The sequence below is a fragment of the Cebus imitator genome, unplaced genomic scaffold (assembly GCF_001604975.1).
Source record: "Cebus imitator isolate Cc_AM_T3 unplaced genomic scaffold, Cebus_imitator-1.0 Scaffold129, whole genome shotgun sequence".
Lineage (NCBI taxonomy): Eukaryota > Metazoa > Chordata > Mammalia > Primates > Cebidae > Cebus > Cebus imitator.
In genome coordinates this window covers 2,799,046-2,824,374 of record NW_016107444.1, presented here as the reverse complement: position 1 = coordinate 2,824,374, position 25,329 = coordinate 2,799,046, and the positions used below count along the sequence as shown (strand labels likewise).

The following is a 25,329-nucleotide window of genomic DNA, read 5'->3' as shown; positions in this document are numbered from 1 at the left end:
TTTCACCATGTTGACCAGGATGGTCTCGATCTCTTGACCTTGTGATCCACCCGCCTCAGCCTCCCAAAGTGCTGGGATTACAGGCGTGAGCCACCGCGCCCGGCCAATTTTTTTTATTTTTTGAGACAGAGTCTCACTCTGTTGCCTATGCTGGGTTGCACTGGCATGATCTCGGCTCCCTGCAACCTCCACCTCCCAGGTTCAAGCAGTTCTCCTGCCTCAGCCTCCCGAATAGCTGGGATTACAAGTACGTGCCACCATGCCTGGCTATTTTTTTTATATTTTCAGTAGAGTTGGGGTTTCACCATGTTGGCCAGGCTGGTCTCAAACTCCTGACCTCAAGTGATCCACCTACCTCAGCCTCCCAAAGTGCCGGGATTACAGGCGTGAGCCATAGCATCTGGCTTTGTGTTTGACTACATTTTAAAGAGTAATGAGTTTAAAGGCTACATTTTAAAGAGTTCAGTAGACACATGTTGGGTCATCAGACATTTTTGGACACTTTCTATGTGCAAGGCACTAGGCTCAGTGCAGGTCCTCTTATCACTGGGTGTGTGATGGAATAAAGCAAATCACTGGACACTTGTGCAAAGCACCAAAAGGATCAGTAGCTACTCCTAGGAGTAACATACCCCACTTCATCTGTTTTGGTTTTTTTCATTGTCAGGTCTGAAGTAGCTTCCCTCCTGATCCCTCCTTCCAGCCTTCCAGACACACTAGTGAATTGGCTGCTGCATAGAGTGGCTCCAATAGCAAACACTTTATGTGTCAGGAATAGTGGACCTCCAGCCACCTACCTGTCCTGATATGTGTAAAGGGCTAATGCCAATGTGTCCATTGTGAGAAGCGTGTCATTTAAAATACTTACAAATAACAGTGTACCATCTGTTCTTACAAACAACCAAAAGACCAAACCATGATGGAACAAAGAAGGTACTTTCAGCAGGGTTTTTAAAATTTGCCTTTAACTCAAACAGCAGGGTGTGTGTGGGGGGGGGGGATGGGGGACAGACAAAGATCCCAAGCGTTTTAGAATAGTTTCCTAATCAACAGCTCTTTTGCTCTTTCAATTAACACAAGAGAGTACTTCCTGCTTTTTAAGGACAGCTTGGCCAATGACAGGACTTCTCCTGACTGAGAATGATAAAATCTAATTCATGGTTGAAATGTCTTCTGCTGCGGCTGTGGGTTTCAGTGGTAGGTGCCTCAAGAGGCTGAAGAATGGAGTGGGGATGAGGTCAGGCAGCTAGTGCTGTGATGGAGATGTGGCTTCCTTTGGAAGGGGCTCAAAGAGCTGTGCTATTTGTGAGCTTGGGCAGGTCACCTAGATGTTCCTTTAACCCAGGTCTATTACTCTGTTAGAACCACTATGGGCCGGGCGCAGTGGCTCAAGCCTGTAATCCCAGCACTTTGGGAGGCCGAGGTGGGTGGATCACGAGGTCAAGAGATCGAGACCATCCTGGTCAACAAGGTGAAACCTCGCCTCTACTAAAAATACAAAAATTAGCTGGGCATGGTGGCGCGTGCCTGTAGTCCCAGCTACTCAGGAGGCTGAGGCAGGAGAATTGCCTGAACCCAGGAGGCGGAGGTTGCGGTGAGCCGAGATCGCGCCATTGCACTCCAGCCTGGGTAACAAGAGCGAAACTCTGTCTCAAAAAAAAAAAAAAGAACCACTATGACTCAGTACCCTAAAAACCTCAAGGCATCCTTTGCATCCTACTTCTGTCTCTTATGTCCTGTGGGTGAATTCTGGAGACTTCTCAGAAGCCTCCAATGACTTCCATTGTGTGGGGTATAAAATAGAACAGCGTTTTATCTCCTTTGTATCGCCAATGCTTACACAGAGCTTGGCACGTAATAGTTGGTCAGTAAATGAATATTCATCCAAATCATATCCTTTCTCTGAGGATCCTCTAGATTCTCTGAACAGATTAAACCCTTTCTTCCCCCCACTTTTTTTTTTTTACTGTACTTTGTCCCTCTGTGATAGTATTTTTACCAATGCCTGGTTTATTCTGGGGTCACCTGTGTATGTGTCTGTCTTCCCCACGGGACTGTGACCCTTAGTGGAGAAGGATCGTGCATATATATTAATATATTAGAAATGAAGTCTTGCTGTGTTGGCCAGATTGGTTCTGAACTCCTGGCCTCAAGCAATCCTCCTGCCTTGGCCTCCCAAAGTGCTAGGATTACAGGTGTAAGCCCCTGCACCTGGCCTTTATTTTATTCCTTACTCTGTTTTGTTGTCTGGCACATAGTAGATGTTCAGGAAGTATGTGCTGAATTGAGACCCTTTTGCTGACCTCACGTCTAAAATGAGGAACAGGATGCCACGTATGTGGTCTCGTTGTTGAGAAACTGGGTCCTGAGGTGGCTGGGAAAGCTACATGTCTGCCTCGTCACTTAGTACTAGAGTCATTGATGCCTGTGTCGTCTGATTAGGGAAGCTGAGCCACAGAAGTTCTTCCTATCTGAGCTTGCAATGGGGTGACTCATCTTGTTATTCCTCTCGTCCATTTCACCTCTAGATATGTACAAGCTGACCTCTGAATTGCTTGGAGAGGGAGCCTATGCCAAAGTTCAAGGTGCCGTGAGCCTGCAGAATGGCAAAGAGTATGCTGTCAAAGTGAGTGTCTCAACTGAATGCCAGGCTTTACTCTGCAAATAGTCATGCCTAGCTCACCCTGAACCAGATAAATGTTATATTCCATAAGAATGGGGTCTCTGAAGCTGTATTCACTGGATGCAAATCTTGGTTTCATTACTTGCTTACTGTGTTACCTTGGGCAGCTTACCTAACCTCTCTGTCCTTCACTTTTCTCATCTGTAAAATGGGTATAATACTAGAACCTATGTAGAATTGTTGTGAGGATTAAGTAAGTTAATATAGGTAAAGTGCTCAGCACAAGGCTTGGCTCATAGTAAGTTGCTCATTATTCTGACAAATGAAGTCAGCTTCAGAGAGTGGACAACCAGATTTGGAATTAGAAGGCCTACCTGAATTTCTATCTTGACAAACTATACTTGTTTGACTTTGGGCATGTCATCAAATGTCCATAAGCCTCAGTTCCTACATCTCTAGATGCTGATAACTGCCCTTCTATCTCCTGGGGCAGTTATGAAGATGAAAATTAAAATGTCCTGGGAGAGGTGGAAACGCTTTACATGCCACAAAATGCTACGCAAGTGATAGACGTTAGCATGATAGTGAGGATTAAAAACTAAAGTGACTGATTTGGTAACATCTGAATGTTATCCAAGAAAAAAATAAAAGAATAAAAACTAAAATGACTAAGCACTCAGTTTTTGGGCAGGAGAAGTGGCTCCTGGCCTCATTGCTGTCTTTAATTAGCTGCAAAGCCTTGGAGTGGCTGATGTCACCCCTCTGTGCCTCCACTTGCCCTCTCCATATCCAGAAGAGCTGGATCTTGAGCAGTGGTTCTCAAAATGTGGACCCTGGACCAGCGGCCTCAGCATCGCTTGAGAACTTGTTAGAAGTTATCTTGCCCTACGTGAGAAGTAGCAACTCAGAAACAAGGGGCGGGCCCAGCAGTATGAATGTTAACAAACTCTCCAGGTGACTCTGCTACTCACTAATCCGTGAGGACTACGGATATAGGAAGGGCAGTTGTGAACACTACTGTGTATTAGAAGCCCCTGGAGCTTCACAAAGCACACACAGATCCAGGTTTCCAGATGAAGGACAGGGCCTCGGTCTCTGTGGCTTGACCAGGTTCCTCACATGAGTCTCATACCCACCTGAGGACATTTGAGGACTACTGACCTACAGAAAGGGTCTTTTTAAATCCATGCTGATTTCAAATCACCCACCTGAGCCACCATGTCAAGTGCCATCTCACACGGGCAAGCCCAGTCCAATGGGCTCCTGAAGGCAATGTTTTTTCTTCTTTGAACCAACATTCCACAGTCCCAGCTGTGGGTTAGATAGGCGAGCAAGTCGGCTAAGCCACTTTCCTTTGAGCTGGAGTGTTGCTTCACATAGTAATAAAAGAGCTATCTCAACTTCCTTTGAGAAACAGATCAATATAAATTACAAGTGATTTTTAAAACATATGCCTAAGTGTAAATACAAAAATTAGGCCAGCCATGGTGGCTCACACCTTAATCCCAGCACTTTGGGAGGCTGAGGCAGCCGATCACCTGAGGTCAGGAGTTCAAGACCAGCCTGGCCAACATGGTGAAATCCATCTCTACTAAAAATACAAAAAAATTAGCTGGGTGTGGTGCATACCTATGATCCCAGCTACTCAGGAGGCTGAGGCAGGAGAATCCCTTGAACCCGGGAGGTAGAAGTTGCAGTGAGCCGAGATCATACCACTGCACTCCAGCCTCGGCAACAGAATAAGACTCTGTCTCAAAAAAAAAAAAAAAAAAAAAAGGCCAGGCACAGTGTCTCATGCCTGTAATCCCAGCACTCTGGGAGGCTGAAGAGGGTGGATCCCCTGAGGTCAGGAGTTCAAGACCAGCCTGGCCAACATGGCAAAACCCCATCTCTACTAAAAATACAAAAATTAGCTGGGCACGGTGGTGCATACCTGTAATCCCAGCTACTTGGGAGACTGAGGCAGGAGAATCACTTGAACCTGGGAGGTGGAAGTTGCAGTGAGCTGGGATTGTATCATTGCACTCCAGCATGGGCAACAAGAGAGAAATTCCGTCTCAAAAAAAAAAAAACATCCGGGTGTGGTGGTGTGTGCTTCTAATTCCAGCTACCCAGGAGGCTGAGGCAGGAGGATCACTTCAGCTCAAGAGGCAAAGATTTCAGTGAGCCAGGATCACGCCACTGTATTCCACTCTTGACCAGAGAGGGAGACTGTCTCAAAAAAAAAAAAATTGATATATATGCCTAAATGTGGTAAAAACTATAACCGTAAACTGATTTTCAAAGGTTTAAATACATTTATGGATGAGAGATATATTTCTTCAAGGTTGGATCACAGGAGGAAAACCTGGCCCTTCCTCCATAGGCCCCTGGCATCTTTGGGGCAAACGCTGGACTCTGGCTTGGCAGTTCCTTGGTTTCAACAGTTCTGCCCATGTTTCCTCTCTCCCCTGTTCTTTGAAGCCTCCCTAGAGATGGGCTACTTCTCCCAACATGGCTCCACAACACTTGGCTTATTACAGCTTTCCCTAGAGGCACCCAACTGATGCTAGAGTCTCAGGTTGGAATGGAGTTTCAAGATAACCTAACCCTGAATTTCCTCTGTGACTCCCCGGAGAGTTGTCCATGTTCCGCTCCCCTGTCTCTAGTAGCAAGAGCCCATTACCTCCTCAGAGAAGACTGTGCTGTGGAAAGCTTGCCTGCTAGAAAGTTCTTCATGACTTTGATCTGAAATGCTTGGGGAATGAAGTTGAATCACTTCTGTTCCCCAGCACTATACCCTTCAACTCAGAAAATGAGTCCACTGTGGTTTACGAACAGACGTAGACTTATTTAGAAAATTACAGTTGGTCAGCTAGGTGTGATGGCTCACGCCTGTAATCACAGTACTTTGAGAGACCGAGGCAGGCTGATCACGTGAGGTCAGGAGTTTGAGGCCAGCCTGACCAACATGGTGAAACCCCATCTCTACCAAAAATAAAAAAAATTAGCTGGCCTTGGTGGCAGACGCCTGTAATCCCAGCTACTCCGGAGGCTGAGGCAGGAGAATCACTTGAACACGGGAGGCAGAGGTTGCAGTGAGCTGAGATCACGCCACTGCACTCCAGCCTGGGTGACAAGAGCGAAACTCTGTCTCAAAAAAAATAGAAAAAGAAAATTCCAGCTGGTCCCGGATGCCTGTGCTATATCCTATGGGAGACGTTTGAAGTCTCGATGAAGGAGGAGGATGTCATTGTCTGTGCTGCCCACCGTGCCCGTTGGAGCAGTAAGGCAGAGCCAGGCTCTGCAGATTTGCTCACAGGCTCAGTTTGAGGTGGTTTGAGGCTCCAGATGGGTCCAGAGTATTTTGCAGAGGCACGCTGTCCCTTTGGAAACCACTGTCCCATCTGTTGGCTTATCCATTCCTTCAGTCAGCATTTGCCAAGCATCTCAGGTAAAGTTGTGCAGGGGGAGCAGCCCACAGTATCACAGGAGAGACAAAGCCTCCAAGTACGCGAAGAAGCTAGAGCATCTAAGCAGGTGTGGGATAGCAAGGGCTTCGGAGTCAGCTCTGGACTGTGGGCAAATGTTTCATACCTCCCTATCTTTCAATGTTGTCATAAAGGTCAACTGAGATTATGTAAATAAATTCTTTAACACACTGCCTGCCAGAGAGTAAGTTCTCAGAAGAGGAAGAGCCTACTTCTGCCAGGGGAATTGTGGAGGCAGCCTCTGAACTGGGCCTCAGAGCTTTAGCTCCTCCCCACGGTGTCCTCCACCAGCCTCTCTCCCTCCAGCACTAGAAGATCCTTCAGTAGACACAGTAAATGCTTACCTTTAAGATGGAAAGATGAGGAGCTGAGTAAGGTAGTTCTTTGTCTTGGGGCTGCCTCAGTCTCCCCTGGGCAGCTGGGGGCAGCAGCCTCATTCACTTCCTTGGTGTTGTGCTTGGCCAGAGTGGAATGGGCTCAGCTGGGCTGGGAGCCCTGGGGCCAGTCTGCTGCTTTGCCAACAGAGCCACAGAGCCTATGTCACCAAGGCCTATGCCAGACTTCTACTTGACACTGGATTTGGACTGAGTTTGGCCTTGCCTTCTCTCAGAGGGCTCCTGCCAAGGGGCTGTTTTGAAGTCAGGTGAGTGTACATGACAGATTATATTCTTCCCACAGATCATCGAAAAACAAGCAGGGCACAGTCGGAGTAGAGTGTTTCGAGAGGTGGAGACGCTGTATCAGTGTCAGGGAAACAAGTGAGTATCACGTGGCTCTTGCTGCTTCTCTGGGGGTATGCTTGGCCACAGAAAAGGAGGCTATTTTTTACCATCTCCTGACCCCAGCATTTAGCTCTCACTCCTGTCCCCACAAGGCAGGTACCTCCTTCCATCTTTCAGTGTTAGGGAGAAAAAAGAAAAGCAGCAATAACAGCAAAGGAGCTATCATCTCTTCTGAATACTGTAAATATCAGCAATTTGGGCAAGTGAGAAGAATGAGTGATCTGAATCAGTGGTTGTTGGGAGGAAATGGGGTTTGATTTCTATCAGTACATGTGGAAACTAGGTTGACTGAGTGTTGCCTGGTAGAAACCTTTAAGGACTTGCTTCAATACCAAGGTGAGGAGTACTGTTAAGAATATTTGCTGCTATTTCTGCTCCTAGAATATTTGCATATGCACAGATACCACTAAGGACCTGGAACCTTGTCTAGCACTCCTTCTAGATAGCTGGGTCCAGGTCATCTCTAGCCCAGTTCATTCTGCCCACCACCAGCTCCAAATGAGTGGCTCTCCCACTGTGGCTCTAAATCAGGGTCACCTCTAAGACGCCACTTCCCCCTCTTTCCCTCCATGGCAGGGTCAGCGGGGAGCCAGGGGCCTGGTATTGATGGCTTTGTCATTAAGCTTGGAGGATGGGGGCTGCTGTTGATTTAACTCCAGGCACTGCCTCCACAATCTTCTTTCAAATTAGGCCATTTTGCCCATCTTATTTGGACACCTTCACACTAGTAAAAGCCTGGTATCTCCCAAAGTAGTCAGCATTTTTTTATGAGGGACGGATTTTTATTTTCAGCCCTGCAGCTTCTTAGTTCAGCGTTAGAGACTCTATTTGGTTTATTTTGTTCTTTAAAAGAAAAAAGGCCGCCAACACCTCCAATATCCAGGCTGGTTGCTTCCCTACTGAGTTACAAGACGACCTTGTTGGCAGAGCACCGAAATACTCGGGCAGACAGAGAGTGCTCACCGGGGAAGGCCACAAGTGCTATGGTGGCCGGGAACGCGCCCGTTTCATTAAGCAGCGCTTAGCAGTTAAGGTCTAGCGGTGCCTACGTTAGGCCCCAAGTCTATTTGACAGATGTTTCCATTTTCTCCAGGCAATGTAAATACTGCCCCGTGATTTATGGGCAAGAGGGAGGGCAAGTAATTATTTGCTGCTTGCCTCCAGGACACACACCTACTATTCAGTGTTATTAGCCGCAATTGCTTCCAGTCGGCTGCAGATTTTATTCAGTTTAATGTGACCGGGACTTTTTTATAACTCTACCTAGTGGGTTTTAGGGCTGGGGTTTGACAGCACAGACTTGGTGAAAACACCAGAGACTAAACATTATGGAAAGATAAGGTGACCTGAATCTTGCTAACACCATTGGCTGCTTCCACATGCGGGTCTTTAATAAGCATTCTGATTTCAAGTTGATTTCTGCTCCACTACCAGGTGTTGTATATTATTTTCATTGTATAGTTGTAAGTAGACTTTAACATATAATACCATTTCCCCCTTTTCCCTCTCCCCCTATTTTCCCTATTTAAGGAACATTTTGGAGCTGATTGAGTTCTTTGAAGATGACACAAGGTTTTACTTGGTCTTTGAGAAATTGCAAGGAGGTACTTACCATTGAGTATGTGTGTGGACTTCTGATTAAGACCCAGGGTGGTGATCATCCATCATGAATCCCAGAGACTTCCAAAACAAGTCAAGCTAATAAAAAGGATGAAGGACTTAAAAACTGCCCTTGATTTGGGAAAAGGAAGGCCGGAGGGAAGGATGATAATTAGCATTTTGCAGAGCTTAGAATGTCACCTGTGTGGGTATTTTATAAATGCCTTTTCATTATAATAGGAGTCATATATAGATACATTTAGTCATCGATTTATCAATCCCGTTTTGACATGTTCACTATTTAACTACATTAATTATGGGGTGGAGGCTCTCAAATACATTGTGATGTCTAGAAAGGCTAAAACAGAGCAGAGGAGGGCCCTATTGTTTGGGACACAGACCTAGGATAGTGGAGAAGCCTGAAAATGTGCCATCCTTCAGATGGAAAGATGCCATCACCCACACGCACAATCACTGGGGTGTATACTTAAGTTGTTTTTCTGACATAATGAGAGGGTTAGAGAATCCCTTTCCCTTCCCATCACTCCCCCAATCTTAGGACACATTTGCAAGGTAAAGGTTGCAGGGATGTCTGGAACTGCATGGAAGGCCATACGGAGGAGCCTGGTGGTTGAGGGAGGGTGCTTTAGAAACCAGTGCAGCGAAAGCTTAAGTTTAGCTCCATTACTTACTAGCCATGTGACCTTGAACAAGTCACTTCACCTTTTCCAAACAGTATTCTCTTCTATAAAATAGAGGTATTGATAGCACCTACCTCACTGGGATGCTATGAAGATTAAATGAGATAATTCGTGTGAAATGCTTAGCACAGGGTCTAGTAGACACTAAGGGCTCAATAAATGTTGGCCGCTAATATTGTTAAAACAATTTGGTATGCCGGAGGCTGTCTTAGAAGTATGTAGAGTAGACCAGGCACAGTGGTTCACGCCTGTAATCCCCGCACTTTGGGAGGCTAAGGCAGGCAGATCACTTGAGGTCAAGAGTTTGAGACCAGCCTGGCCAACATGGTGAAACCCTGTTTCTACTAAAAATGCAAAAATTAGCTGGGTGTGGTGGTGCACACCTGTAATCCCAGCCACTGGGGAGGCTAAGGCAGGAGAATCGCTTAAACCTGGGAGGCAGAGGTTGCAGTGAGCCAAGATCGCACCACTGCACTCCAGCCTAGGTGACAGAGTGAGATTCTCTCTAAAAAAAAAAAAAAAAAAAAAGTATATAGAGTATTACTCTTTGCTTTTCCTTTTAACAAATTTGGAAATGAGGCTCACTACAGCAGAGCAAGCTAGAACCTAGTCAGGAGCCGGTTTTCTGGAAATGTTCCCTAGCACATTGGGATCCTTTTGATTATTTAACCTGGCAAGTGAACAATCTTTGGCAATTCTTCCCCTTCTTTAATGCCCTCCTGTGCCCCCAAAAAAAGAGTAGACATGTGCCATTTTTAGGACACAGAAATAATATCTTCAGCCCAGAAATACTGGCTTCCAGTAGTAAACGTAGACCACTTGAAGCCAAGCCACATGTTCCTGCCTGTGTCTGCCCCTGCACCACCCAACAACACACGACTGACTGTCAGTTATGTGTTTGAAATGCTACATGCAGATGGGGTCCTCTGTAGCCATATCAGTAAACTTAGTGTAGCTTATTGAGGCCAGACCAAGTGTGGTTGGCTAAAGAGAGTCCATCCCTGCAGCAGTCAGACCCCAAGTCCTGCTGGGGGATGTCTGCACAGATTCTGAGGCCCGACTGCCCTGGGCCTTAGTCCTGGCCTCACCCCTTTCTGGTGTATAATGTTGGGCAAGTTGCTCAACGATTTTTCTTTTTGGCTTCGGGTTCCCCCTCCGTAAAATGAGGAGTAAAAACTACCCATTTTGTCCAATCATGGTGAGAATAAGTTTATTTCAAGAGTATTCCATAGCACATGGCACTAGTAACTACTCAATAAATGTCAGTCATTGCCAACAAAACAATAATGGAACACTCAGGAGGAAAAGTCATTTTTCCCCTTTTTCCTAGGCCTTTACATGTCTGGCAAGGATGTAGCATTTCCATTTGAAAGCTTATGCTCTTGTTTGGATCAGAGCTCAGCAGCAGAGGAGAAAATGTTCCTACAGAAAGGCCCCCTCAGCTCAAATGCCTTCACTTTTATTCCTTTTGATTGCAGAAGCCAATCAGCCCCAGCAGCATTAATATTTTTTGGCCCTATTTAAGTTGTTCCCTCTGCCTTCTGAGCTCCTCATAGACAGGTACAGAAGAGAGCAGTCAGTTTTGTTTAACAGACATACAAGCTCGTACTCCTCTGTGCCAGGCCCTACACTTTGTGCTGGACAGGTAGTGATGAATAAGCGATGAAGCCCTATGTCCCCACCCCAAGTTTTCCAACCTGGGAAAAACTTAGCCTCTAAGTTACTTACGAGAGCCCAAAATGGCATTCTTCTGTGTCCCCTCTGCTCCCAAGGTTCCATCTTAGCCCACATCCAGAAGCAGAAGCACTTCAACGAGCGAGAAGCCAGCCGAGTGGTGCGGGACGTTGCTGCTGCCCTTGACTTCCTGCATACCAAAGGTGAACCCAGACTTTGCCTTGGTGGGTGGGTTGGGCTGGCTAGCCTCTGGGTACCGAGGGAGGTGGCAGGCCAGGCAGAGGGCTGGTGCAGGAGATGGTGTGGCGGGCAAGCGACTTGAGGTTTGAACATGCTCACCCATGGGGGTTGGGGAGAAACAGTCCAGGATGGCTCCTAGGCTTTGCTGCAGATGGTGGGTGGGTGGTGGAGCTGTTGAGCAGCATAGGGATACAGGAGAAAGAGCAGGGAGGAGAAAGAATCAATTTCACATTGAACAGGGTATGTGTGACTGTGTGTGTATGATGTTTCTCTTCTTAGATTCTTACTGTGTGAGGAATATAAAGCTTATACACAATATGACCTTCACAATTCGCACCAAGTGTGAATATCTTGGTGTTATTCCTCCTAGTCTTTTTTTTTTTTTTTAAGACATAGTTTTGCTCTTGTCACCCAGTCTAGAGTGCAATGGCACAATCTCAGCTCACTGCAACCTCTGCCTCCTGGGTTCAAGCAATTCTCCCAGCTTAGCCTCCCGAGTGGCTGAGCTTACAGATGCTCGCTACCATGCCCAGCTAATTTTTGTATTTTTAGTAGAGGAGGGGTTTCACCACGTAGCCAGTTCAGCCAGGCTGAACTCCTGACCTCAGGTGATCCACCCACCTTGGCCTCCCGAAATGCTGGGATTACAGGCGAGAGCCACTGCGCCCAGCACCTATGGCTGATTATTTAGGAACTTTTGTAGTGAATTAAATCTTTGCACAAACTGTTTTTATATTTCCATAAATCCTTTGACTATTACATTTTTTTTTATTATTTGCCTAATAAGTACCCTGGAACAAATGAATTCTGGTTTTACCTTTCTTCCAACTCTGTGTTCTCTCAGTAATAATGCCTGCCCTTTGGTGAGAATTTGAGATAATAACTTCGGCAACCATAGTTAACACTGTATAGCACTTGGTACGTGCTAGGCACTATTCTGAGCCTTTTAAAGATGAAAAATGTGTACTTGTGTATGTATTGTATATGTGCAGCACAGATGCAGCATAGTTCCTGGTATGTCGTAGTTCTTCAGTAAATATGATTTCCTCCATCCTCACCCCCCACCAGGAAGAAAGCATTTTTATTCCTAATATTAATTCCCTTAAAGTAAAGCATTCTGGCTAGGTGGAGTGGGAGTGAAATGAATAACTTGTGACTTAGGTCTGCCTCCTCTGCTATTGTGGATGCTGGCCAGACACAATGGTTGTGGGTGCCCAGGACCAGCGGTGGGCATGCCACTCACACATCCCACCTGGTGCCCACATTCCAGTGCAGAACACTGTGGCACGTGCTTCCGGGGGGTTCAAGTTCATTGACCCCACCTCCCTCCTCCAGTGGCTGAAAGAGGTCTGCATACCGACAGTGCCTATGTTGGGGCCCTGACTTGCACCTAGGCTGAAAACTCCTAGAAGGGGGTGTCTGTACCTTCTGCAGCATGATGAATAGCAGCAGCTCTGCTTCTGAAAGCTGGGATGCATAGAGGTAACACCTGCCTGACAAAGATTTACAACTGCTCCCCAAGCTGCCTCTGTAGATTACAAAACTGGGTCATGCTTTTTACAAGATCCATACCTTGGAGGGGGTGGCAAAGGCAGGTTTTATTTTTTATTTATTTATTTATTTATTTACAAGAATGCACTGAAGGGAACGGAGGCCGGTGGTGTCTTAGGAGTTCTGAAGCGCTGGTTAACATCTAGCTGCCCAGCTGCCCATGTGACTAGAAGTTGGAGGGGATGAAAAACGATTTCCAGCTGAACTTGGCTGTTTGCTAAATAACTTCACACGGGGAAGATAAATTGGGCAAGAATGGGTCAGCCCTGAAACAAGTTCCATACTTTTAAATACTGGACACACTGCAGCTCAACCTCTGGGAAATGAACCGGAGCAGCTCGATGGCTGCTGTGCTCACACGGCAGCCCCATTATTACAGCCTGGCTCTCTGAGTTCTCAGGCTGAGGGACGACGGGTGCCTATTTGGAGAGTAAGGCTCCATGTGCGGCTCGTGATCCTTCTGTGGGAGCACTTGCTGTAATGGAAAATATCTTTCACTTTTAGTGCGGCGAGCTGCAGTGCCACTCAATTTGTACAGCCTGGACTGAGTTGCTCTGGGTTCTCATTCAATTAGGTGACTGATGAGGTTACTGAGCTTGCTGGAGCTCAGGTTTTTCTTCTTTAGCCAAGTGCCTCCCGTGGCCTGGGCTGGGCCTTTGCCTTCTAGTCAGGACCTGGAGGACTGCCGAAAAAGTTGATCATCGAGGGAGGTTTAGTGAGGCAGATTTTGCTTTTCCCATCACCCGGAGAATCCGCTGCCACTTTTCAGTACTTCCAAGCTGTATCTCTGACTCTTGCTCAGCCTTCCAGCCCTGTCCTGTGCTGCACGTGCTGTGGAAGGAAAGAGGAAAGGGAGGTTTCTGTGTCGTCTACCAAAACACCATGGCTCTGAGTTGGCTCTTTGTCCCTTTCTTTGGTTAGAAGAGAGCTCTCCCCCAGGTGCCTTCTTGGACAGGTCAGCAGGTTAACCCCTCATGGGCTAAGCTGCTATTTCCAGTCTCCTTCAGGAGGCCTGGCCAAAGTGCAGGTGTCTTCTCTTAAAAACAGCAACCTTCGGTGGGCTGGGCATGGTGGTTCACACCTGTAATCCCCATGCTTAGGAAGGCCAAGGTGGGGGGATTTCTTGAGGCCAGGATTTCAAGAATAGCCTGAGCTATAGTGAAACCCCATCTCTATTTTTAAAAATAAATAAATAAATAACAAAAATAACAGCATCCTGGGGCCAAAGCAGTCTTTGCTCTGCTGCTGGCAGGGCTGCCTTGGACTTGCAAAGCAGGTGAGAAGGGAATCGGTCACTTTGGGACATTAGGTAACTAACACTTGCTCCTCTGCACATTCAGAGAGTCGCACTGAAGGAATTTTTTTTTTAATCGGCCACATAAGAAGAAATGAGGTAGAGCAGTCAAGCCCCCTGAGATCTCTTAAACAAGGCACTAATTATTTCTGCATTCTTGTTCCAAGCATTGCCGTTTGCAGAGCTCTCTGCTCTGCATTAGGCCTTCTTGGTGTTCACTGTGGTGCTGAGGGGTAGGCTGGCTGGGATTCATTTAGCCCTTCTTATCCCTGCCAGACTCCTAAAGCCTCCGCTTCAAAGGAACTTGCAGAATCAAGTGTGCTTTTGGTTTGTGTCTCTGGTTACTTCTGCCTCCTGCAGCTCGTTGATTTTTTAATGTACCATAATTGGGAATTAATCTGCGAACAACAGCATTTGGAAAAAATTAATTGTGTGTGGAATGTTTGATAATTATGTGCATATGTTAACCATTTTTTTGCTCTTTGTCATGTCAGGCATTGCTCATCGTGATCTGAAGCCAGAAAATATATTGTGTGAATCTGCAGAAAAGGTACTTCAGACCCGATTTGGAATGTTATAGTTTATACTTACCAAGGAAGCCACCCTTGCTTTCAGGATGGATTGTTAGCAGTTCCCTTGGCCTCAGGCACCAACTTGAACTGGTCATCTGGGACATGTGAGAATATCACATTTACTGTGTGATGTTTCTGCCCATCCTTGTCCCTTCACTGCTTTTTTTTTTTTTTTAGAATGGAGTCTTGCTCTGTCACCCAGGCTGGAGTGCAGTGGCGTGATCTCGGCTCACTGTAACCTCCACCTCCTGGGTTCAAGCGATTCTCCTGCCTCAGCCTCCTAAGTGGCCGGAATTTCAGGCACGCACCACTACGCCTGGCTAATTTTTTATATATATCTTTAGTAGAGATGGAGTTTCACCATGTTGGTCAGGCTGGTCTTGAACTCCTGACCTTGGTCCATCCGCCTTGGCCTCCCAGAGTGCTGGGATTATGGGTGTGAGCCATCGCACCCAGCCTTTCTTTGCTCTTAATCATGGTATAAGCCTGAGAGTTTGGAAAATATATGAGACCTGCACAAAACATTAATATTTTCTAGTCCAATGCATATACCTTTACAGCAGTTGATATAAGTTGTGAATAACCTTTTTTTTTTGAGACAGGGTCTCACTTTGCCACCCAGGTTGGAGTGCAGTGGCATGATCACAGCCCACTGCAGCCTCGACCACCCAGGCTCAAGTGATCCTCCTGCCTAAGCCTCCCAAGTAGCTGAGACAGCAGGCATGTGCCACCATACCCAGCTAATTTTTGTATTTTTAATAGAGTTGGGGGTTTTACCATGTTGGCCAGGCTGGTCTCCTGAGTTCCAGCAATACATTTGCCTTGGCTTCCCAAAGTGCTGGAATCACAGGCATGAGCCACCACGCCAGCCAAACAACTTAATCTTATGTGAAGCAGATCTCTTTACTAATAAATGGAAGTGTATGAATTTGACAAATTCTGTGTTTATTAGGATAGATTTAGGCCCTGGTGGTGTTGGGGCCCATGTTCACAGCTCTGTGTATATGCACATGTGTGTATGCAAGAACATACATATTGTGGTCTGGATGAAGCTGTGCCTTGTAACTAAAGGGTTGCCTTGAATGAATGAGTCATTCTGCTATTCACAACTCTTTTATGGGGAATAGTAATGGATTTGCTCAAATAAGATCTTGTCACCTCCTGTCACTGGTTCTGGCATAGGCCTTTATAATTTATTATGATTATTACTAATAATTACAGTGGACATTTCTTGAGTGCTTACCTTGTGCCAGGAACTTATATTTATTTAGTATTTATAAAATATCATTTATAATAGAGGTAGCTACTATTATTACCTTCATTTTATGGACGAGGAAACTGAAACTCAAGTTAGGAAACATGTATAGCCAGTGAGCCATGATCACACCACTGCACTCCAGCCTGGGCAGCAGGCTGTCTCGAAACAAGAAAGTGAGAAAAGGAAAGGTAAAAGTGGGAAAGGGGAAGCGGAGGAATAACTGGGGCCAGGCAGTGGCTCACACCTGTAATCCCAGTACTTTGGGAGGCTGAGGCAGGAAGATCTCTTGAGGCCAGGAGTTTAAGAACAGGCTGGGCAACAAAGCAAGACCCCATCTCCACAAAAAATATAAAAATAAGCTGGTCACAGTGGTTGCATGCTGGTAGTCCCAGCTACTCAGGAGGCTGAGGTGGGACAATTGCTTGAGCCTGGAGTTTGAGGACATGCTGGGTAATATAGTGAGACCCTGTCTCTTAAAGAGAGGTTAAGTTTCAAAGGACATTTTCTATCAAGAAAGTGAAAATACAATCTACAGAATGTGAGAAAATATTTGCAGATCATATATCTGGTCAAGGTTTAATATCCAAAATATATAAAGAATTTCTAAAACTCTACAACAAAAAAAACAAACTAATTTAAAAATGGACACAGGACTTGAACAGACATTTCTCCTAAAAGGCACACAAATGTCCAACAGGTACATGAAAAGATGCTCAACATCCTTAGTCATCAGGGAAATGTAAATCAAAACGACAGTGAGATACCACCACATACTACTGGGAAGGCGGTAATTTAAAAGGTGGAAAATAATAAGTTGTTGAGGATATGGAGAAATTGTAACCCTCATACGTTACTGGTGAGATGGTATAATGGTGCAGCTTCTGTGGAAAAGTTTGGCAATTCCTCAAAGGCTAAACACAGAATTACCATATGACCCAGCAATTCCACTCCTAGGTATTACCCAAAACAATTGAAAACAGATACTTGTATACCAATATTCGTTACAGCATTATTCACAATAGCCAAAAGGTAGAAACAACTCAAGTGGCCATCAGCAGCTGAACAGATAAACAAAATGTGGTACATACATTCAATGGAATACTAGTCAGCCATAAAACAGAATGAAGTTTTGACACACGCTGCAACATGAATGAACCTTGAAAACATTATGCTAAGTGAAATAAGCCAGATGTAAAAGGACAACTACTGTGCAAATCTACTTACATGAAATATCTGGAATGGGCAAATTAATAAAGACAGAAAGTCTTTATTAATTAATGAAATCAGATTGGAGGTTACCCAGGGCTAGGGGAAAAAAGAATGGGAGTTAGTGTTTAATGCATGTAGAGTTTCTGTTTGGAATGATGAAAGTTTTAGAAACAGATCGTGGTAATGGTTGCACAATGGTGTGAATGTTTTTAATTAATGCCACTAAGCTGTCTACTTAAAAATGGCTAAAATCTCATATTTTATGCTTTATATTTTACCACTAATGAGAAAGAGGCTAAATGAAAAAGAAAACAAAAATAGAGAAAAGGGGAGGGAGGAAGGAAGGAAGGAGAGAAAGAAGTTGAGGGACCTGCCCAGCTTCCTGACAAGGACGTGGGTCTCACAGAACCAGCATTTTAATTCATTCACCATGCCGCTTACGCACCACGTAGGCCATTCTCCTGTGTGCACCCAAACTGCCCTCCTGGTTGGCTCCACAGATGAGGCACCTGCCTGTGGTCTCAGGCACAGCATCCAGTTCTGGTAGACTTGCTGTGTTGATGCCAGCGTTGGTGACCAACCATCCCAGTTTTCCCAGGACTGAGGGGTTTCCTGGAACACAGGACTTTCTGTGTTTCAACTGATCAAGTCCCAAGCAAGCCACCCAAGACAAGTTGGTCACACTAAGCCACCTGAGGCGGTCAGGAGTTTCACTTCAAGCTCCTTTGCACTCCACCAAATGGGCAGCAAGGAGCCTGTCTCTCAGGAGTACATAGTAACTTCCCTAGCTGCTATGCTGCAACCTGTACCATTATTTACCAGCAAGAATTCCATACTCACTTTAGTCCGAGTTCACAATAATCCGACACCAAATAGTCTACCCATTTTTCCCTTAGTTGGGAAATAAGAGAGAACAGGGAATAAGACACTTGGGAAAAACCCTCAGGGGACTTCTTGTTAACCTCTGGAGAGCAGACATGACCTGGTAGATAAAACCAACTGTGTTTACAGCCACACGGCCATGCACCCGTATAGCCATTGTCTGGCTCCTAGTTTCTTATATCTATGACCCTGGCTTCTGTTTTCCTTTTCAGGTGTCTCCAGTGAAAATCTGTGACTTTGACTTGGGCAGTGGGGTGAAACTGAACAACTCCTGTACCCCCATATCCACACCAGAGCTGACCACCCCAGTATGTATGCTTCCTCTGGGCTCCTAAGTATTTGGAGTGTTTCCCTGACCCAAAGCTGAGAGGCCCAGAACAGAGAGCTGAGGATGGAAAACCAAGTGGATCTATAGCACTTCCTGCTGCCTGAGTGGTCATTTCGCTCGCTGCTCTGTATTGGTGGCTCCCAAGCCTCCCAATACCCCTTAGTTGCTAAGGAAACTGATATTTGGACTTTTAGTTTGGGGTGGTCCTCTCTTCTAATGAAGAGACAAATTATATCTATAAGCACAGGCTGAACCCTGACTCCTGACCCAGGTGAAAACGGACCCTACTCCCAGGCCAGCCCTTTTGCGCATGAGCATGTGGGTAGTTCTGTAAGCCCTATTCCCACTGCTGAAGTCACAGCGCAGCCCCCTTGTGATGGAGCATGGGGAGCTGTCCTCTCCGACTGGACAGGATAGTCTCTCTGTGGTGGGAACTGTCAGGTCTCAGGCTATGCACATGGGATCGCCTGGCCAAGTTACCCTGTTTGCTTCCCTGATTTCACATTTCATGACCAGACGGTGCTGCTGGGAGCTACTTCTTCCTCAAAAATCTCTTGTACACACCTAATAGATTATAATTATTATGATTCTTTTGAGATTTGTATGCTTCACAAGACAATTTTCCTAATAACCCTTTTGAGACATGCCCTTAAATATGCCCATGTTGTATCTTATTCCAAACAACATTATCAGGAGTGTTTCTTTATTAGCTTTTAACACACTGGACTACCTTGTTTTCAAGTCATTAACTCTAATTACCAGTAACAAAGAAAATACCCTTTCTTGAGAACACTTACCATCTTTCAGTCAAATTAGTTTTGCAGAGTGTGCAGGGATTGTTTCTTGGTGAGCCTGAAATAATGAAGAGGGGCGCAAAAAGAATGTGTTTTATTCCTATCAGCCGTTTTCTACACAAGGGTGGGAGAAAGGAATCCGGATTCTGGTCCTAGGTCTGCCATTGATGTGCTCAAACAAATCCCTGCCCCGTTCTTGGCCTTGCCTTTGCCATCTATAAATGGGAGGGGTGGGGAGGCTGGATTCATTCTAAGAACTTTTCTAGCTTTGATGGTCTCTTAATTCTAAACTCTTACACTTCCTGCTATGAGCTAGCAGGAGAGCTTGACAAGATTCACTTTAAGAAATCTTGCTGTGTGGAACTGGTTCTCCCTCCCAGAGCCATATTCTTGATGCATTTAAGTACCTGTACATGAAAGATCTGTTTATAGGGAGCTGAGGCAGGGAGAGATTCCTGGAACTTCTTGGCTAAGGGTCTTGGCCTGCTGGAGGAGGAACTGAAAGGATAAGAAGGTGACCCGGAACTGGTCCTGTGGTTGGGGGGGATGATGGGGCTCAGTCTGCAGGTGCCTTGGTGGCATCAGGCGGCTCACTGGTTGGCCTACCTAATTACTTCCTGCTCTGTATCACATCCTTCCAGTCTCCTGCCCCAGTCCCATCACAGTCTGCTCTCTGCCATCCCCTGTGCTGTGTCTAAGCTTCTCTGTTCTCTGCCATCTCCCCCTCCCCGACCCCTGTCCCCCACAGTGTGGCTCTGCAGAATACATGGCCCCTGAGGTGGTGGAGGTGTTCACAGACCAGGCCACATTCTACGACAAGCGCTGTGATCTATGGAGCCTGGGCGTGGTCCTCTACATCATGCTGAGCGGCTACCCGCCCTTCGTGGGTCACTGTGGGGCTGACTGTGGCTGGGACAGGGGTGAGGTCTGCAGGGTGTGCCAGGTGAGTAGGCGGCCCCAGGGAGCCCTACGTAGACCCCACTGGGGGTCAGTGTGGTTGTGGGATGTCAAGCAGGACTGGGCTGGGAGAGCGTTCCTGATCTGAATAGGGGCTCATAGTGCCCTCTCCCTCTCCTGTCAGGATGGCCACAAGGTGAAATAGAGATAATCAGACATTCCGCCCAGCTGGGAGTTCAGGGCAGGATTGTTGGCTGAATGACTCTTGAAGGGTGTGTCCTGCCCTGATGAAGAGGGACAAGAATTACAAGTAGAAGGAACAGCACAGGCAAAGATGTGGGCAGAGCCTTCTAGGAAGGGCCAAGGAATTTGGGCTTTGTTTTATAGGCAATCTCCACTCATCACCCATCCAGCCCACCAACAACATAGCCATCCCAGCCTGCCAAGGGCATTCTGTATAGTTTGATCATCTAGGGGACAGTGTGGGGTGGGTCTGGGAAGAGGCCCCAGTCTGTGGCATCCCCAGGCCATGAGCTGCACCTATAGCTGAGGTCAATTGAGGCCAGTTGATTAAAACAATGACAGGCACATCCTGCCCATCTCTGGCAGTGTGGCCTCAGGAGGAATCTTTTGTACCTAGGACAAGCTGTTTGAAAGCATCCAGGAGGGCAAGTATGAGTTTCCTGACAAGGACTGGGCACACATCTCCAGTGAGGCCAAAGACCTCATCTCCAAGCTCCTGGTGCGAGATGCGAAGCAGAGACTCAGCGCCGCCCAAGTTCTGCAGCACCCATGGGTGCAGGGGGTGAGTGACTCCGGGGAGGGGTGCTTTCCACCACTCCAGGCCTGTGGCATGGCCCCAAGGAAGCTGTCATGCCAGCGAGTACTGATCACCAGCCTTGTGGCTGATATAGCTGAAGAGGACACCATCCATCCCTGTGTGTGTAGAGTGAATTGACTCTGCCTGTCACCCCAGACTGAGCCCCTTATAGGCTACAGACTTGGCTCTAACCTTGGCCACAGACTAAGCCCCAACAGAGTCATCTGGGGATTTGGCGCATGCACCCAGCCCTTTAAGCATCCTGCTGCCGTCATTTGCAGTCTGTAGTATCATCCCCTTACGCAGAAGCAGCATTAGCTGAGAGCACCCAGAAGCCAGCAAGGCCTTGCTGTGCTGATTGTTGTGTGGCCAAGTTGCAACACATAGGTTCTCCTTATGGCCTGGGAGTCTGCATACAGCTGGCCTGAAAGGCAAATGGTGGTATTTTTCCCTAAGCTTAGAATTCATGTCTTCACTAGAAAACATTTTTTTTTTTTTGAGACGGAGTTTCGCTCTTGTTACCCAGGCTGGAGTGCAATGGCACGATCTCGGCTCACCGCGACCTCCGCCTCCTGGGTTCAGGCAATTCTCCTGCCTCAGCCTCCTGAGTAGCTGGGATTACAGGCACGCGCCACCATGCCCAGCTAATTTTTTGTATTTTTAGTAGAGACGGGGTTTCACCATGTTGACCAGGATGGTCTCGATCTCTTGACCTTGTGATCCACCCGCCTCGGCCTCCCAAAGTGCTGGGATTACAGGCTTGAGCCACCGCGCCCGGCCCTAGAAAACATTTTTTAAAATCCTCCTTGGCTACTTACAATATCTGACCTCTGCCCTCCAAGGGGTCTGCTAGACACTCCCATGACTTACCGGTCTCTTTGATGTGCCAGGCCCTGTCCGGTCTCAGTGACCCTACGAGTGGAAGCAGGCAAGCATTGCCAGCCTGTGTTACAGACGGGGACCCAGTTCAAGTGTCTAAGTGGCTCATTTCCAGACCCATAAGTGAGCACCTACCACACACCAGAGGGACAAGTGAGACCCAGTCCCTGTGTCTGCTCTAGTGGAGAGAAGTAGACAGGGGGCTAAGTTACAGCATGACAAAGACTTCTAAGAAGTGCTAGGGGCAGCCGGGCATGGGTCCACCTGTAATCCCAGGACTTTGGGAGGCCAAGGCAGGTGGATCACGAGGTCAAGGTTCGAGACCAACCTGACCAACACGGTGAAACCCCGTCTCTTAAACCCCAAAAAAAAAAAAAAAAAAAAAAAAAATGCTAGGGGCACAAAGGGAGCAGGACCCCCCCACCCACCCCAACCTGGGCCTGAGACTGAGGTAGGAAGGTGGCAGGCAGGGAAGGGGAAATGCAAGTCACAGGGGAAGTGACCTTTGACCTTTGAGCTGGGTCCTCGGGGATGATTAGAACTTTGCCAGGCAAAAGGAAAGAGAGGCTTTCCATGCAGAAGCAGCTGTGTTGGGGGCTGTGACTGCAGATTGTACCTTTCTTGATCTCTGCTTGGAAGGCCTGACCCTGCAGGCAAGCATAGCCAAGCCCCTGTGCTGGGTCAGCAGCCTTAGTAACCTACCCACTGCTGGCTTGGGTGGGGCAGCTCTTGGAAGGAGGGAGCACGCTTTACCTATTCATCTGTCCTTCCCCTTCTAGCAAGCTCCAGAAAAGGGACTCCCCACGCCGCAAGTCCTCCAGAGGTAAATGCTCTGACCACCCCCACACCCTGCTCTCCCTCAAGCTCTCAGCCACCATGGGGGTAGAGGTGGGGCCCAGGGAGTCCCATCTCTAGGCTCAGGTAGCCAAAGGGGCTCCCTGCCCATTTCCCCTCCTGACTCTCTTTTCCTCTACTCTGGATCTGTCTCCCACCCTTCCCTTCCTTCACCTAGATTGCCTCCTCTGCCCTCCAGTACTTTAAGCCTCCCCCAGCACTGCTGGCAGGAAAAAAAAAGCCTGTTTTACCCATTGAACTATAACTTACAGCCCAAAGACAGACCTTATCTGTGGGCTATTCACACAAGGCTTCCCTCTGCCCTTGCATTTGGTGAAAGGAGCAGGAGTGAAGGACACCAGAAGGCAGTGGGAGTGACGTACAGTACCAGATGGGCGGTGATAATAGTGGTCACCAGGATTAAGTCCTTAGCACAGCCAGGCATGGTAGCAGGTGCCTGTAATGCCAGCTACTCAGGAGGCTGAGGCAGGAGAATCGCTTGAACCCAGGAGGCAGAGGTTGTCGTGAGTCGAGATGGTGCCACTGCACTCCAGCCTGGCGACAGAGCGAGACTCTCTTTCAAAAAAAGTAGTAAGTCCTTACCACATGTCAATGTGATGCTAAGGGCTGGGTATAATTATATCCATGCTCTTCACAATGAGTTTAAGAGAGGTGTTCTAGATGAGAGAGGTGAGAATAGAGATCAACTTGCTAAAGGCCACACAACTGCCCTGTTCCCAAAGGGCCAGGGCTAAGCAGCATGGGAAACCCTTTTGGCACCAGCCTCATGGCCAGCTTTTAGTAGCTACACAAGGAAGTCATACACCTCCATAGTCTCAGTTCGTGTGACCCATTTGCTATTGCCCAATTTGGGTTCCTACCTGACTCTCTAGAGTAGCCTCCAGATGCCTTTATGCACCAAACCTTAGACCCACCTTAGAAGATTTATTCTGCAAACCCAAAGTGCCTGTCCATGCTGGTCCTGGGCTGGGTGCTGGGGACATGGCATAAGCGACACAGGCCTTGCTCTGGGAGCTCCCCACCCGGGCTGGGAGAGGAGAGGGACAGGTGCATTTAATGTGCCCGGTCTCTGCCTGTATGTAGAGTTGTGAGAGCTTAGAGGAGGGTGCTCTGAGGAGAAAGGGGAGCTTGCCCTTGCTGTCAACCCAGGGATGGTACTTGGGACTCAAATTGCAGTCCCTAGTCAAGCAAGATTCCAAACCTATGTAACAGCTACTTTGGCGAGAGCAGCCCGGCCCGGCTCAGGAAGATCTGGTGGGTGTGTAGAGCCGCAGCAGCGAGTGGGAGTGTCCCCGAGCTGGCCTGGCTGACCCCAGAGCCCTGTCACCCTGTTTTCTGTGCCTTCCCTGACCCTGCAGGAACAGCAGCACAATGGACCTGACGCTCTTCGCAGCTGAGGCCATTGCCCTTAACCGCCAGCTATCTCAGCACGAAGAGAATGAGAACGAACTAGCAGAGGAGCCAGAGGCACTGGCCGATGGCCTCTGCTCCATGAAGCTTTCCCCTCCCTGCAAGTCACGCCTGGCCCGGAGGCGGGCCCTGGCCCTGGCAGGCCGTGGTGGAGACGGGAGCCCACCCACAGCACTCTGAAATGCTCCGGTCACGCCTTATAGGCCCTAGGCCTGGCCAGGCATTGTCCCCCTCAAAACCTGTGTGGCTGAAGTCTGCAGAGCAGGCAGCAGGGTCTGCTCTGTGGCTCCATTCAGGCTTTTTCCATCTATAAAGGCCCTGAAGTTCCCACCAACCCCCCATTTCCCCTGGGTCCTGGAGGAAAAAGCTTTTTCCAAAGGGGTTGTCTTTGAAAAGGAAAGCAATCACTTGTCACTTTGCATAATCGCCTGCAGCAGGAACCTCTCTGTGCTGGGCTCCGCCTTCTCACCCGCCTGCAGATCTGGGATCTGGCCTGCTCTCACCGCTGCAGCGACGGCTGGGGCTGCAGCCTGCAGGGAGAAGCGAGAAGCATCAGTTGACAGAGGCTGCCGACACGTGCCTCTTCCCTCTCTGCTCTGTCACCCTCCTCTGGCGGTCCTTCCACCTTCCTCTGTCCTCCGGATGTCCTCTTTGCCCGTCTTCTCCCTTGGCTAAGCAAAGCCATCCCCTCAATTCAGGGAAGGTCCAGGAGCCTTTCTCATTCAGGAAATCAGATCAGTCTTCCAGTCTGCAGCACGGAGAAGCACATAATCTTTCTTTGCCGTGACCAAAATGTGTCCCTCATTTATCATCCCCTTTGTTTGTGATTGCTGCTAAAGTCAGTATTATTTCTTTTTTTTAAAAAAAAGTTTGGTTTTTTTAACCAGGCTGTTCTAGCAAAGATGGGACTTTAAACTCCCACTCCAAGCCCATGGACTTCCCAGAGAGAGTAACGGCTTGCTCTTCTTTCTGGAATGTCCATGCATTTTGGTTTTAATCAGCTGTTCTCTGGTTTTAACTGATTTTAAAGCTGTTCCTATGACAAACTTAGAGATAGCGTTGGTGTCTGCTGCTGTGTCCCCAGGTCCTTGTGTGGGTGGCACAGATCTGGGCAGTTAGGTGGAGCTCTGTGCCTGAGGTGAAGCCACACGGGGGGCAAGGCGGGGGTCAGCCTCACTGCCCTGGTTTGAGCGATGCGGTGCCTGCTGCCGGAGCGTGTGAAGGTACAGCCATTCAGATAAGCTGAGCTATTGAGTTACATAGAGAAAATAGATTTGCATGTGTCAGGCAGACATTTATACACCACCACGGTGCTTTTATACATTGTGCTTGTTTTAATAAAACTTAAATTCTAGCTGTGGCTTATTTGGTGGTCCTTTTTTTACCTGCAGACCTGAGAAGGAGCCTGGCCTTCTAAACTGGGGGTAAGTCCAGCCAGGTGGGGAGAAGGTATCTCTTATCAAGACCCCTAAATAAAAACCATATTTGACC

The 25,329-nt window shown here is 47.6% G+C and overlaps 1 protein-coding gene across 16 annotated transcripts in view; it reads left to right on the top strand.

Annotated features, from left to right (window-relative positions):
• Positions 1-25,200, top strand: part of MKNK1 (MAPK interacting serine/threonine kinase 1) — a 42,908-nt gene extending 17,708 nt beyond the window's left edge. For 7 of the 16 annotated variants that reach the window (XM_017540908.2, XM_017540915.2, XM_017540917.2 and 4 more), the window contains 10 exons: positions 2,529-2,626; positions 6,772-6,851; positions 8,406-8,479; positions 10,948-11,052; positions 14,429-14,484; positions 18,068-18,163; positions 19,726-19,920; positions 20,515-20,679; positions 22,353-22,396; positions 23,787-25,200. In XM_017540908.2, the coding sequence (XP_017396397.1) occupies positions 2,529-2,626; positions 6,772-6,851; positions 8,406-8,479; positions 10,948-11,052; positions 14,429-14,484; positions 18,068-18,163; positions 19,726-19,920; positions 20,515-20,679; positions 22,353-22,396; positions 23,787-24,018 (1,145 nt within the window). In that variant the 3' untranslated portion in view covers positions 24,019-25,200. The remainder of the gene's footprint in view (positions 1-2,528; positions 2,627-6,771; positions 6,852-8,405; positions 8,480-10,947; positions 11,053-14,428; positions 14,485-18,067; positions 18,164-19,725; positions 19,921-20,514; positions 20,680-22,352; positions 22,397-23,786) is intronic. The other 9 variants (XM_017540914.2, XM_017540910.2, XM_017540913.2 and 6 more) reach the window with 3 other exon arrangements.
• Positions 25,201-25,329: the final 129 nt, after the last annotated feature.